The sequence below is a fragment of the Solea solea genome, chromosome 10 (assembly GCF_958295425.1).
Source record: "Solea solea chromosome 10, fSolSol10.1, whole genome shotgun sequence".
Lineage (NCBI taxonomy): Eukaryota > Metazoa > Chordata > Actinopteri > Pleuronectiformes > Soleidae > Solea > Solea solea.
In genome coordinates, this window is record NC_081143.1 from 24796112 (window position 1) to 24811026 (window position 14915).

The following is a 14915-nucleotide window of genomic DNA, read 5'->3' on the forward strand; positions in this document are numbered from 1 at the left end:
AATAAGTCTTCATTTATCAAGTAAAATTAACATTATTATTATCATTTATTATTTATATTAAGAAGTATGAACTGAAATGATATGCTATTAATGGCTTTGTTTTTCTGTTTATCCTAGGTTATTAACCTATTCTGTTACGTCCTGTTCATCCCATTCTGCCCCAAAATAAAAAACTGAAGATTGAACAGAATTGAGTTGTCCATCGTCGTCCTTCAACAGTTGATCAGCCGTTTTTCAAGTTTGGGCAGAGCTGTAGCCAACATATACACACTAAAACAACACATAACTTGACAATTTCCCTGTTTGCAAAAAAGGTCTGGTACCCATAACTATCTCTTTGTATTGCTCCCAGCACGGTTTGGCTGTCCAGCAGATGGAGCCAACGTTCCACTTGCATTCGACTGTGCTTTTCGATGTATCTTCTGAGTCTTGCAGCAAAGACGGCACCACATACTTCTGCTTTCACTGGTTCTCCTTTTTGGTCAAGTGGTGTGAGCTTTGCTTTGGCCTCAACAAGCCGGAACAGGATGCCTTGCTCGGTCTCCCACCTGAAGTACACAACAGCGCCATAGCTCTGGTCACTTCCGTCAGAGAATGTTACTCCCCAGGGTGCTCCAATCCTTTTGACTGGTGTGAGGCTTCTGTGGAAGGTGATTTGGTTGAGCCGGGTGTATTCCTCAAACAGGTGGATAGCTTCTTCTCTAAGTCTTCCAGACAGAGGTTTGTCCCATGTGTCTCGCGTTAGAGCTTTGCCTCCAGCTTCCTGAAAAGCTTTTCTGACTAGGATGGCTCCCTTTTGTTTGGTAGGTGTGGCAAGGCCTATGGGATCATACAGGCTAGCCACTTGGCTAAGAAGTTGTCTTCTGGTCAGTGGGTTTGGAGTTTTTTCTCTTACCTCTTCTCCAAGAAGATTTTGGCTGATTCTCATCTTCTTTTTTCTCTTTGAGAAGTTGATTGAAGTCATGAGATACAGTTTGTCAGATTCAACCAGGTACCCAACTCCAAGGGCTCTGTTGTCTCCTTCTCTCCTTTGGTTGGGAAGAATGAAGACTTGATCTGACGATTCTGGATGTTCTGATGCATTTGTCTGCCTCCCACTTTGGCCTGACCAGACCCACGGCTTGAGGAAGAATCCGCCTGCTTTCAGGATTTCTACGACTGTTTTGGTGGTTTTGTCTAGCTTGTCCAGGTCATTATGGGATGTCAGGATGTCATCCACATAGGCATCCTCTTCAATAATCCTTCACTCCTCCTCCAGGTGAGTGAACATAGGCAGTTTTGCTGTCTCTCTCATGGCCAGTTGTGCGATGCACCCTGATGGTCGATCACCAATGTTAAGTCTGGTGATGGCATATTCCTCAATTTCTCCATCTTCACTCTCTCTCCAGAGAAATCTGTGGAGATGCATCTCCAGGGCTTTAAACCACACAGAATTGTACATTTTCTTGATGTCACCTAGAGCAGCATGGACTCCTCTTTTGAATCTCAATAACACTGCTCGGATGGGGTTGAGGACATCAGGCCCTTTCAGAAGGAGGTCGTTCATGCTGAGCCCTCTAAACTTCTGGCTGCTGTTCCATACCAGTCTCACAGGTGTTGTAATGGAGTGTGGGTTCGGCGCCACTAAGTGGCTGACATACCGTACTGGGCCTTTCCAGTCAGCGATGGTTTCCTTGGTGAGTTTCTTTGCTGCCATCTCATGGACTTGAGTTGTGTATGCCGCCCGCCCCTCTGGTTCTTTCTTGAGCTGTCTCTCTGTCTGTAGAAAAGTGGCCTCCACTGCATTTCTGTTCTTGGGCAGGGAACTTGGATCTTCAATCCAGGGGTATTTTGTGTCCCAGTGAGCCTCCTGACTGTGCGCATCCTTTTCCACGTAGGTGAGGCCTTGTCTGATAATCTCCAGTTCTTTCTCCTCACTCGGAGTCATGTCTTTACCTCCCGGTTGACAGTTTCCACATCTGCATCCTCCACACATGGGTTCGCAGGCTGCTCCATTGCTGTCCCATTTCCACCAGTCTAAGAACTCTTTGCCAGCGACTGTGCTTTTGGTTTCAGCAATTTCCTGATACTTCACTGCTGTGGTCCTCATTGATCGTGCAAAGTGAGTCTCAGAGTTGTGTAGGGCCATGTCCCCTACTTCAAAGAGGTCTGGATGCGCTCCGCCGACTGTCTTTCCTAAAGGGCTCTCCCAAAGGACAAGATCTCCTACTACCTTTACTCTTTGTGGGACGAGTCTTCCTTCACGGTGGCTGATGAGAAGCTCTACGCACTCTGGTCTGTGAAGGTCTTCCAGACTGGTGCCAGGGAAAAACTTCTTAAGTTGTCGCGGTTCAATTTCATCCAAGCCATAACAGATCAGCTCATGAGCTCTCTCCGTGACTCTAGGTGTCTTGACTCTTACCTTGAGTAAGTATCTTTTGGTCTTTACCTTCTTGGCCATGCCTCCGACTCCATGGACAACAAGTGTGATCTTTTCACTTCGTAGTTTCAGTCTTCTGGCAGCTCTGTGAGTGATGTAGTTGGTGTCTGATGCTAAGTCGATGAGTGTTCCAATCTTCTGCCCCGCATTGGTGGTTACCTCAAGAAGCATAAGCCTAACTGGTAACTCACATGTTTTTGAGTCCATCACTCCAGGTAGGTTTTTCCCAGTGCAGTGTGATTTCTAACATATCACCTATGCCAATGTCAACTTGTGACCCGACTAAACACCTGCCTTTGTAAGTAGTGTTTGTTTGTGTGTGTGTGTGTGCGTGTATATGTATGTGTGTATATCTGTTCCCATATTTGTACATATAGTGTAGGAACTTTATCAAATTCTCCTTGAAATGTATGTTATGGATTATTTTTACATGATAAACGCATGAAAAATAATAGTGGGGATAGGAAACAGTACAAATTTGGGTCCCTGCACATAAGGCAGTACCATTGAATATTAACCATGAATATGATTTTGGTCTTTGTATTTTGGTTTAAATTTCGAAGTTCACATTTCTAACTGTTTTGTAGGTGGTTTACAAATAAAGCTAACATATCATTATAATTACAATTTATGATAAATATAATAATCATAAAATATTAAAATAAAGTCAGGCCAGAAAACCTGCAGACTCACGATCATATTATTAGGAACAATAACATGTGTTAAACGTAATTTTATAACTCCAGATTCTTTCACTCTATTTCATGTGTTCATCACATTTATCAGTAACTTTATGAACCGATAGTGACGATAAGACAAGCAGCCTCCCCGGGAATCAGTGGTGAAGTGACCGCAAGTCTCAGTGCATCACACAGTCACAGCTCCACAGTCCACACCGTCATCTGCCCCGTGTTCACGATGGCAGCATGAATCCACACAGCAGTTTGTTAATACATCGATAATAGGTTTGAAAATAAATCCTAGTGAGCGACGAATAAATAACTAAAACCTGCTTTGTTGTCATATTTTTTAAAAAATGTAAAAGAAAACCCATCATTGCCTTCATTTATTCACATTTCTCATAAAGTTTTCACATCGTATGGTTTCCTGACAGTAGCGCCGTTCACGAGACGCCACATGACCGCGCTTTGCTGTGCTCGTAGACAGCTGTGACATCAGTCTGAGAAATAAGATTTTTCTGGGCTTTTTATGGCCTTTAGGAAGGTTTTACAAAAGTGAAACTCAATGAATTAAAATATAGAATATAAAGATCTACTGTATATATGACTATGTCCATGTCCAGATGTCCTGTGAACAGTTTTATAGGCGTCTCTTTTACTATTCTGGTCAATGGGAAAATTGCTTTTTGGGCCGCATGAGTATTTCTTGTTGCAGTACCACGAGTGGCCACCATGTTTGCCATGACAAAATTGTCATGTGGCGGTGCTCTATCCGGTGCTCTATCCGGTTCTTATAATACATGATGCATGATGAAGTCGGTATCAATTCATAAACAAACTGTTGAAAATTTGAAATATGGAGATAAAAGGTTTCTGCCCCACGGCAATCTCCAATACTTATTGACCTAAATGAATTTGTTAAAAGACTGAACTTCTTTTTTTTAACTAAAACTGACTAAAACTGGACTAAAACTTTTTTGAGTTTTTGTCGAGAAATTGCCTTTTTTTTATCATTCAAACATCAAACAAGGACAACATGTGTTTAATTAAGTAAAATACTTCTGAAGCTTTGATCAGAGGCTTACCTGTACCAAGGGAGACCACTATACCCAATTTCTTGATTTCATGCCTGTGACCCTGAGAGGCAGCAGGAATAAGAGGAGTTAAAACAGGAGGGGACATATAAATACACCTGCATAAGGAATATTTAACACATTTAGCAACTTCTAACAGGTTATCGACTGAATGTGCACTTAATAAAGGATCACGAAAGGAATAAAAACAGAGGATTGTACCTACCTCTACCTTTAAGGATTTGTTGTACTGATGGATTTCTGACATGGCGTCCAGTGTCGGGTTATTGGCCAGCAGCCCTCCGTCCAGAAAACGCCCCATTGGTCGGAAGTAAGTCGGAGCAGCGCCACTGGAGCGTGCAGCTCGCCATACGTGTTGTTCTGATAAGATGACAAGAATATGATGATTAGCAAAAAACAGGTCGAGGCACAAATGGGTTTCCTATTTCAGTAAAGATGGAAAACACATACATGCAGAATCAAATATCCCAAACAAAAACATTTCTCCACGGTGAGATGAGTTGCACTCTTTGTATGACCTTTAAAACTACATTTTCTTATTATTTATTACATTTACAGGTCCAGTGTGTAACATTTAGGAGTGTAAATTGAAATAAATCTTACATAATAGCGCTAGGTTTGTTTGTTTAAGTGCATAATTGCTTCAAAATAAAAAGCGTTTGGTTTCCATAACCTTAGAATACGCCGTTTCATATGTACTGTTTTCAAAGTATTTTTTGAAAGGATTATTTTTCAAAGTGCTTTTGTTGTTACCTGTTCTGCTACTTTTTGAGGTCTGGGGTCCATGGGACATGATTTAGCAGGAGCAACACAGGTGTTACTGATGACGAAAAGGCCATCGTTAATTTGATTATTTTCACCTGTGATCCTTTCACCTGTTTACTTACTGTGACCTTTTAAAGCTACAGTGTAACACGCTGCGTATTGAAGAGTGATAGATGCGTTAAAATAATGTTAATGCCTCTATCACAGCAATTATTGCTCTTTTTAGAATTTTTAAGACCAACAGCAAAAGAATCAGTCGTTTTTGCTGTTTGTTTCGCTATACTATCTTTAGAAGCTGTCGCTATAGGACTAACGACAGTCATAACAATAGCAGTTTAACAGTTTATTAATAAAAGTTAGGAGACAAACAACAAATCTCCACTCTGTATCAGGAAACCAGAGACCTGCAGAAAACCCACAAGCGCAGAGAGCAGAAAGACTTTATATATATATATATATACATACATATCATCTTTGATAAAGGTGTTACTTTCACCTGTGAACCTGTTACCTACTGTGACCTCTTAAAAACTGTGATAGAGGCAATAACTTTGCTCTTTTTAGCTCGTTTTAAGACCAGCAGCAGCAAAATAATCAGTCATTTTTGCTGTTTGTTTCACTACATTTACATGTTAGCATTTAGCAGACACTTTTATCCAGAGCGACTTACAGAAGAGGAATAAGTTACATAGAAGTAGTCTTGGAAAGAACTCCACTAGATAGGAACAACCCTCCACAGAAGTTGCAGAAAACCCACACACAAGTGCGGAGAGCATTCAAACTCCATGCAGAAAGGCCCTTGTTCCGACCGCATCGCCCCCAACTCACAGACAGACAAACAAAATGAACCAACAAAGACACTGGGGAGGCAGGGACAATGAGACGCAGGTGAGACTAACAAGACACAGGCGAATCACATGAGGGAGCGACAGGGAAAGTCCAACTTAACAAGGTACACGTAAAACTTCAAAAATAAAGAAGGAAACAAAGAAAACAGGAAACCAGAGACACAACTAAAAACCCAAGGTAGATGATGCAGGAAAGCAACACTATGTAACTTTTGCTGGATATAATTCTGATTGTTTTTTGAGCCGCCATTCTGCATACACGCTTTATTATATGATACAACTTAAACACACTCATGATGAATTGACAAGAAACCTGCTGCCTTCATTTGGAACTCATGAGTGTGGTTGAGTCCTGTGTGCATCGTTGCTTAGCAACGGCAAAATGGCCTCTGTATTGTCAATATTGCTTCATTTAGAAGCTGTGGTGACAAGTTAGCAAGCAAAGCGGCAGCTTACTCACTATTGGGGAAATACACAGAGCTCTGCTTTCATATAAGAAGAGCTATTAGGAAGGAAGTGAAGCGTTTGTGTAATAAGTGCTTGTACAGCGTCCGCACTGAGAAACGTCTTTTTTTCATTTGTGGTTTTGACATTTCAGTCACTGCTATAAAGACATTGAGGAGAAAAAACTTACATACAACTTTGTGTGTATAGCTGAAGACGACACTGGCCATGTTGTTGGCAGAAGCTGGATGTGTGTTTATGGGTTTCATCCTCTACAGCTCAGGTATGAATGACTGTCTCCACTACTATGGTGTTGAAAATATTTAATGGATGTAATATTGCATAGAGGCTTTAGAATGCAGGGCGTGGTCTTGTTTTCAGTCGTGAAAAGTCGACGTTAGATTCATGATATTCACAATATTTTCTCATATTCTGCTCTGTACATGTAACACTGCATATCTCTGTGATCCTTTGCAAGCCGTTGTGTTACTATAAAAAGTTTGAATAATCCAGTACTAACAATATTAATCATTCACATCTCACGATTGATGCATTAAAAATTAAATTACCAAAATAAAACTTAATCCTGCTTTGAAGTAAGTGCAGTACTGTGACCAACCAAGAATGACCAAATCACCAAACATTCAACTAAATGATGACACTTTTGGTGTAAAAACTGATTATGTTGACACTTTATCAGATAAGGGGTGAGTTATTGAATATGACAACCATTAAATTCATTAAACCCAAATGATAGAAAAGCACATTTTTACATAGGAAAAGCTTTAGCATAATCACCAGTGATTCGGAATTGTGTGCAAATACACTGCATATTAATCAAGGTATTGAATGTTTTCGATAAAGAATAAATCTAACCTATAAACCTCATTTGTCACACTGTGTCGAAACGCTTATAAAACAGACTTAGATCCCATAATTCAACTTCAGAAAAGGGCAATTAGAATAAATAAAGTTGGATATCTGGAATACACTTATCAGTTTTTCCTCTTTTATGTTCAAAAATTAAAAATGTTAAATAAATTAAGAGAAGGAAAAAGGATTATGTATGTTTGAAACTATCGAAGTGAGAACAAATATAAATACATTTAATATAAATGAATATAAATGACTGTAGATGTTGTCAGTTTTGTTATGGAACAAACTCAATGATGAAATGAAATAGTGTAAAAATCTTTTGGGGCTGGAATTGAAAGTCTATTGCTATGATTGTAAGTGCAATGTTATATGTATTTTCTTTACATTTCTCTGTGTTAAACGATCTTACTTTATGTTTACATAAATAAAGATATTCATTCATTCATTTATTCATTCATCCTACATACTATTATTATAGAAATCATATTGAACTAATCTGCTGATAAAATCTTCTTTTCTAGGGCTTTCAGTAAAAAGTCGATGTGTCCTGAAAGGTTCAACAGTGGATCTACCCTGCTCAGCTGAACCTGCCTCTGGAGCCCACAAATGGTTCATTAAACAAGAATATCATTGGTCTGAAATCTCTGCAGACAGGAATCATCAAACATACACTCTGTCCAATGAAAGTCATCCAACCTTAAGAATCAAAGATCTAAGAGAGAGTGATAACAAAGGTTATTGCTGCAGTAATAAAACAAGTGTTTGTTGGAAGAGAGAAATTCAGCTCCATGTTGCAGGTACAGTTGCTGACATTGATTTATTATCCATTTATTACTATAAAACTATCAATTGTATATACATTTATATATATATATATATATATATATATAAATTTTGTATACACCATTGTCTCAGACCTGCAGGTGAAGGTGATTCCCTCCGCAGAGGAGCACATGGTGTCACTGGTGTGTAACACCAGCTGTGTTCTGACTGAAAGTCCTGCAGTTTACGTCTGGTACAGGAACGGAGAGACCGTCTATGAGGACTGGTCACCCTGGTACCAAGAGCTGGTCAGCAGCGAGAAAGCTGTCACATACTCGTGTGCTGTCAAAGGCTACGAGCATCTCAGAGCCCCTGAGGTCTCAGTGGGTGAGCGGCTTAATGTGACACCAAGGAAAAATATTCCTCGTGAAACTAGAGCGATGTGCATGAGGTCAGCTCTTCAAATCCTGAAAGTTGTTTTTGTTTTTATAGATTCTGTCACATCGGCTTGCTTTACTGTGACCTACACTACAGGGATGATGTGTTCTCATTGGGAGAATGAGTCCTGCTCCATCACATATCCAAAGAGTTAAGTTTCACCAACCTGGTCTGTCTCTGTCTTTGTCTCTGTCTCTCACTCACACACACACATACAGTAAAAAAAAAGCTAGCTTACTTTTCTATGAGAGACATTTCATTTGTACATTCTGGTCAGGAAAAAAAAGTTTGTATCTTACGTTTGTTTGGCAAACTGTATGATAATAAGTTTTTTCTACTCTCCCATGCACACCAAGCACGATGCAAATAAATTGATAAATTAAGAGGATGAGGGTCTGTTTGCAAAAAGAGCAACAAAAGTCCTTTAAAATATAGCTTTCACAACTTGAGATGTGAAAACCCTAAAACAGATGATCTGTTCTGTGTTTAGATTAATGTGTTTTTTTGCATTAACATGGCACAGATGACCTGATAACAAGTTGTCCCAACAGAAGTACGTGTTCAAGCTGAACCGGCAGAGAACGGCCATTACAAGCTGACCTGTAACACCAGCTGTTCTCTGATGGACCAACAAACTGCCTTCAGCTGGTACGAGAATGGAGTGTTTGTACAAAAGATCTCGCTAGTTCCCTCCACCTCTACTAAAATATTCTACTGTGCTGTAAAGAGCAATGAGTTTCTGCTCTCTGATGAATTCTGTGAGTATGAATCAACTCACGGTCTGTCATAACTCAAACACAACAAACATGACGAAGAAATGATGTACAGTTAGATTGATTGTGTTCATATTAGTACTGTTGATATACAACCCCCTAGTGGTTGGGGGGGAGATCTTACAAATAAAAGGAGACATGGCTCCTACACTTACAATGCATTCACCTCAATCTCACTGGGTTTATGCATGTTTCATGTTCCAGTACAATCGTCATTAGAACCCAAGGACGTCCATTGTTACACATGAATGTAATATAATCTCATAGGTTTTTGCCGATTAGATTGTAAAAGGCAAACTTGGAAAGTTAAATACAAATTTTGGTTTTTTATTGGTATTGATTTCAGGTTTCGATGAAAACCACTGTGGGAGAGGTCATTATGCCAGCAGGAGGATCTGTGCTCTGAAGGGTTCTTCAGTTACTATTTCAAGTGAATATTTGAGTCCTGGTGAGCAGAAGACTGGATATTGGCTTAGGAGCGATATACGCAACCTGACGATTTCACATCGTATAAAGCCTCACAGCAACAAGACCCACCACAACCTGAAAATCAATACGTTGAAAAATAATGACTCGGCAAAATACGTCTTCATAGCAGATGACAAGCGAAGGAACTGGGTGAATCCACCTGGAGTGACTTTGTTTGTAACAGGTACGTACAATGTTAAAATATAAAAAATCTACAGTGAGTCTACAGACTATATTATTATTTCTGCCTCAGGATTAACCCTTTAACACCAAGCGTATCACAGACGACATGTTTACTCAAAAGCACTTTGCTTCACCGTAATTATGCGACAGTTTGGAAAAATTCCAACGGTTTCTGAAAGCTGAGAAATTACATTACATGTCATTTAGCAGACGCTTTTATCCAAAGCGACTTACAATAAGTGCATTTAAACATTTGGGTATAAATAAGAGCTAGAAGTAAGTAAGAGCTTCAAGTAAACCAAACTATGAAGTGCTAGTCGTAAGTGCGATGTATACGTTTTTTTTTTTTTTTGTTTTTTTTTTGTCGTTGTCGTCATCATCGTAGTCTTAGTCGAGGTAGAGTCGGAAGAAATGTGTTTTTAGTCGGCGGCGGAAGATGTGGAGGCTTTCCGCTGTCCGGATGTCGATGGGGAGCTCGTTCCACCATTTGGAAGCGAGGACAGTGAACAGTCTTGAGTTCTGTGAATGCCTCTGCGATCCTCTCAGTGAGGGGGCAGCGAGCCGGTTTACCGATGCAGAGCGAAGTGGGCGGGCTGGGGTGTAGGTTTTGATCATGTCCTGGATGTAGGCTGGACCGGATCCGTTTGTAGCATGGAACGCAAGCACTAGAGTCTTGAAGCGGATGCGAGCAGCTACAGGAAGCCAGTGAAGGGAGCGGAGGAGAGGTGTAGTGTGGGAGAATTTTGGTAAGTCGACCAGTCGAGCTGCTGCATTCTGGATGAGTTGCAGGGGTCGTATGGCAAACACAGGGAGACCAGCCAGGAGGGAGTTGCAGTAATCCAAGCGTGAGATGACAAGAGCCTGGACCAGAACCTGTGCCGCCTTCTGGGTTAGAAGAGGCCGTATCCTTCTGATGTTGTACAACATGTATCTGCAAGATCGAGCTGTTGCAGCAATGTTGGCAGTGAGGGAGAGATGGTCATCAAGTGTCACACCCAGGTTCCTTGCGGTATGAGACGGCGTTACCACAGAGTTGTCGAGGGAGATGGTTAGGTCTGTGGTGGGAGAGCCCTTTCCTGGGAGAAAAAGAAACTCAGTCTTGTCGAGATTGAGTCTCAGGTGATGGTCAGACATCCACTGAGAGATGTCGGTCAGACAAGCGGGGATCCGTTCTGCTACATGTGTGTCGGAGCTGGGAAAAGAGAGAATGAGTTGGGTGTCGTCGGCGTAGCTGTGATAGGAAAAACCATGAGAGAGAATATCAGAAACAAGAGAGTTGGTGTATAGAGAGAAGAGGAGAGGGCCCAAGACAGAACCCTGAGGGACCCCAGTAGCTAGAGGACAGGGTTCCGACACTGATCCTCTCCAGGTTACTCTGTATGTTCGGTTTTGAAGATAGGACGAGAGTAGGGTAAGTGCAGATCCTGAGACACCTAGTTCTTGAAAGGAGGAAATAAGGATCTGGTGGTTAACTGTGTCAAACGATGCAGAAAGGTCCAAGAGGATGAGCACAGAGGAGAGAGAGGCAGCCCTGGCAGTGTGGAGTTGCTCAGTGACAGCAAGAAGTGCAGTTTCGGTCGAGTGACCTGCTTTAAAACCAGACTGAAGAGGATCAAGAAGGTTGTTCCGGTGAAGGTAGGAGGAGAGTTGATTAAAGATAGCACGCTCCAGAGTTTTGGAGAGAAAAGGAAGAAGAGAGACAGGGTCTGTAGTTATTTACTTCAGACGGGTCAAATTGCACATCGAAGCCAATGTGAGGTTATTACGATAATTTCACTCACAAAACCTTTTGTTTTTCTTCATTTTAAATTATTAATACACTATTTTAACATGCAGAAAATGCCAGATATTGAAAAGACGGACATTTTAAAGCTTATGTTTTAAAAGGTTAAAAATATATATATATATATATATATTTAAGAACATAAGGCCCAATGTTTGTCTCCTGGTATTCCAGAATTGCTGTTTGGTGTGATTTTGAGGCTTTTATCTTTAGGTTAAAAAGTTGGATAGGGATGATAACAACAGCTTTGTTATTTAGGTTTTGAGATAAAATGCTCCTTTACATTTTACTGACCATTTTTCAGACGTGAGTGTGCAGTTTGCTCCCTCTGCAATGGTGACTGAGGGGCAGAGAGTCACAGTTACCTGCAGAACCAGCTGTCCTCTGGCTAATGACACCAACTACATTTGGTATTTCAACAATCAAACACTGGACGGGACTAAAAGACACAGCAAACGCCTGGTTTTAGACCCAGTCAGCAGTCAGCATGCGGGAAACTACACCTGTGCAGTGGAAACACAAAGACACAGGTCAGATGAAGGAGTTCTCACAGTCCACAGAAAAATGTGGATACCGGCTGTCATCGGAGTCGTTGTTGTTCTCCTGGTTTTGATTATACCCACTGTCGTCTTCATGTGGAGGTGAGCAACACTGTTCATTTTCAGCCAATTCATACTCTAACCTGGCTTCATCTCTTAATTGTTTTATGTTCACTAACTAGAAAAAAGAAGACTTGCAGAAAGTCTCCTGGAGCTAAAACCTCTGACAACATGGAACAGGTAAAAACAAAAAATGGCATTTAGTAAAAACATTTTTCTTATTTTTGTATAACTGCAAAGAAGGATGTCCGTTTGATTTTAAGGGAACACCTTAAAAGGTAGAAAGGTATCTGAGGTAGATATACTGTATGTAGATAAATATCAAAATCTTATATTGATCAATGGCTATCTTTAAAGTCAGCGCAACAGTCAACATGTGTGTACTTTGACAGAGACAGTTGAGGAGACGGTCATTACTGTTTTGGATTAGAATACTGACTCCAGTAGTAGTAGCCAGTATTATCCAGTATAAGATTATACTGCTGCGGGGGTCCCTGCCACAGGGGTAGGGCCACAGTATGCTAGTCTTCACACCACGTTTCCAGGCGGCTCTGTCCAGTGGGTCAATGCTGGTGAGGCCGCACACTTTGATGTCCCTCTTGACACACTCAATCCAGGTTTTACTCGGTCTACCACCACCTCCTCCACTGTGACTTGTATTGTAGGGTGACCATCTAGTGGTCTGGCTTTGCCTCGACACCTCTGACAGATGTACAGATGTGTCCTTCAGTTTGCTCAGACCCTGGCCGGATATCATGATCTTTGTCTTTTTCACGTTAACCCGTAGGCCCTTGTGTTTCAATTCACGGGACAGAGCTTCTAGGAACAGATGAACAGTAGGGGACTGAGCACCGATCCCTGATGCACCCCCACTCCAACACCAAACTCCTCACTGTACTGTCTGTTGAAGCGCACACTGCTTTTGCATACATGGCCTGGATCACCTTCACAGCCCAGTAAAGAGTAAAGAGGTTTATTTGTGGCAATGAACTTCTCTTAAAACTGATGCACGATGAAGATGGCATCAGTGGTGCCTCTGCAAAGGCGAACTGAAGATCATCAATGTTCACCATCTTACGGATAGTCGAGTCTAACATGCCTTCCAGTAACTTCATGACGTGGTCCATGAGCTTAAGGCCCCTGTCGTTGCCCCGGCTCCAATGCTTTTTGTTTTTTAAAATAAGTTGTCAACGCAGAGTCAGCATTTCTTTGCTTCTGGTTTTGATGGGTTAAGTTTAGCATTTTTCAAATCAGGCATGTGATAGAGTTAATTTTAACAGTGGTGACTGGAGGAAATAAGTTTAGAACACAGAATCTTAAGGATCAAGTGATGAGAATTTAGTGCTCAAAGGTTAAGGCCATTGCGACCTTTTCTAACCTTTTGTGGGAGGTTTTTTTTATTTTTTTTTATTTGGCACATATGTTCACTTGGACTCATAGCATTAACTGCATAGATTTAGGTGGCCAATGATTTCAACCAGCAAAAAGCCCCCAATCTCGCTGCAGCAAGCCATTTAACCGTCACAATGACTCTGAAACAGTTCAATTTATTTCCCATTTATCGGAATTATAGTATTCGATAATAGTACATACAGTAGCTTTGTTCCTGAAAAAGATCAACATCTTTGAATTCTGATTTCTTCTCTCTCTTTATTAGATAAGCCTTGGCCATGAGTATGACGACATCTTGGCTCCACCACCAGAGCAGGTCGAGTTCCTCTACAGCACAGTTATGTTTCCAAACTCCACAGACGCCCTCTACTCCACTGTCAAACCACATTAGCCCCAAGCATATAGGCTAACATGTCACCTATGCCAATGTCAACTTGTGACCCAACTAAACACCTGCCTTTGTAAGTAGTGTTTGTTTGTGTGTGTGTGTATATGTATGTGTGTATATATGTTCCCATATTTGTACATATAGTGTAGGAACTTACTTCAGTTCTGAGCTTGTGAACAGCAGTTAAGTGTGAATGAGTGAGCTGGCCGGTGTCACACATGAACACAATGACACCTAAAGTAAGCCGATAGACACACATGGCCTCTTTTGGGAAGTGAAAGCGCAGTGTTTTGGTTTGCATGAGTTGTTTGTTCTCACCACATTGCTATTTTCACTGTGAAACTTACAAGATGTGATGTAAAGTTCTCTTTGTTTTCTTACACTTCAGCTGCAACTTTTTTTTCAAATGAATATAGTTCCTCTTTGCCAGAGGACATTATTTTTTGGCAAATTTTACCAAATATAAATTACTCTCACTTCCTTAAATTAGCCTAAAATGGCTAAGCTACGCAATAACTTACTAATTTATTCCAATGCTAGTGGTCCACGATGAAATCTTGACATAAAGAAATGCATTAGTTCATGTTAAGCTAAATGTGGTATCAAAAATAGTATTTGGTTTTCAATTGGACATTTTTTGTCCATAAGAACAAATAAGATAATGAATAAAAAATCTGCATCAAAATCAATGTTTCTGACAACCATTGACCCATCTCAGGGCCTAATAATAAATATTATCAAATTATCCTTGAAATGTATGTTATGGAATTATTTTTTTTGGAATTGTGTAAACATACTGGCCTTATATTATATAAATATTAATATATAATATTTTTACAGCAGTTTTTGGGTAAGTGACATTTTCTGCCTCTAGAAACAAATTAGTAAGTTTTTTTAAAGGAAAACTTAAGGGTTAATCAAACATACAGATACAGGGGCAGAAAGACGCCAGATATGGCTCTATGACTGCAACAATGAAACAAAGCAATCATGTATACAACAT

The 14915-nt window shown here is 40.6% G+C and overlaps 1 protein-coding gene across 1 annotated transcript; it reads left to right on the forward strand.

The window, feature by feature from the left end:
- The first annotated feature begins 8060 nt into the window (after positions 1-8060).
- Positions 8061-14543, forward strand: LOC131466523 (sialoadhesin-like). The gene is made up of 7 exons (XM_058639807.1): positions 8061-8275; positions 8381-8476; positions 8878-9084; positions 9446-9751; positions 11838-12174; positions 12255-12312; positions 13790-14543. The coding sequence occupies exons 1-7, from the start codon at positions 8080-8082 to the stop codon at positions 13913-13915; spliced, it is 1326 nt and encodes a 441-aa protein (XP_058495790.1). The 5' UTR covers positions 8061-8079; the 3' UTR covers positions 13916-14543.
- The last annotated feature ends 372 nt before the right edge of the window (positions 14544-14915 follow it).

Coding starts and splice junctions, on each gene's coding strand:
- LOC131466523 (XM_058639807.1), top strand. CDS start 8,080: ATGGTGTCACTGGTGTGTAACACCAGCTGTGTTCTGACTGAAAGTCCT. Junction 8,477..8,877: donor CTCCATCACATATCCAAAGA/GTTAAGTTTCAC, acceptor TTGTCCCAACAG/AAGTACGTGTTCAAGCTGAA. Junction 12,175..12,254: donor ACTGTCGTCTTCATGTGGAG/GTGAGCAACACT, acceptor TTCACTAACTAG/AAAAAAGAAGACTTGCAGAA.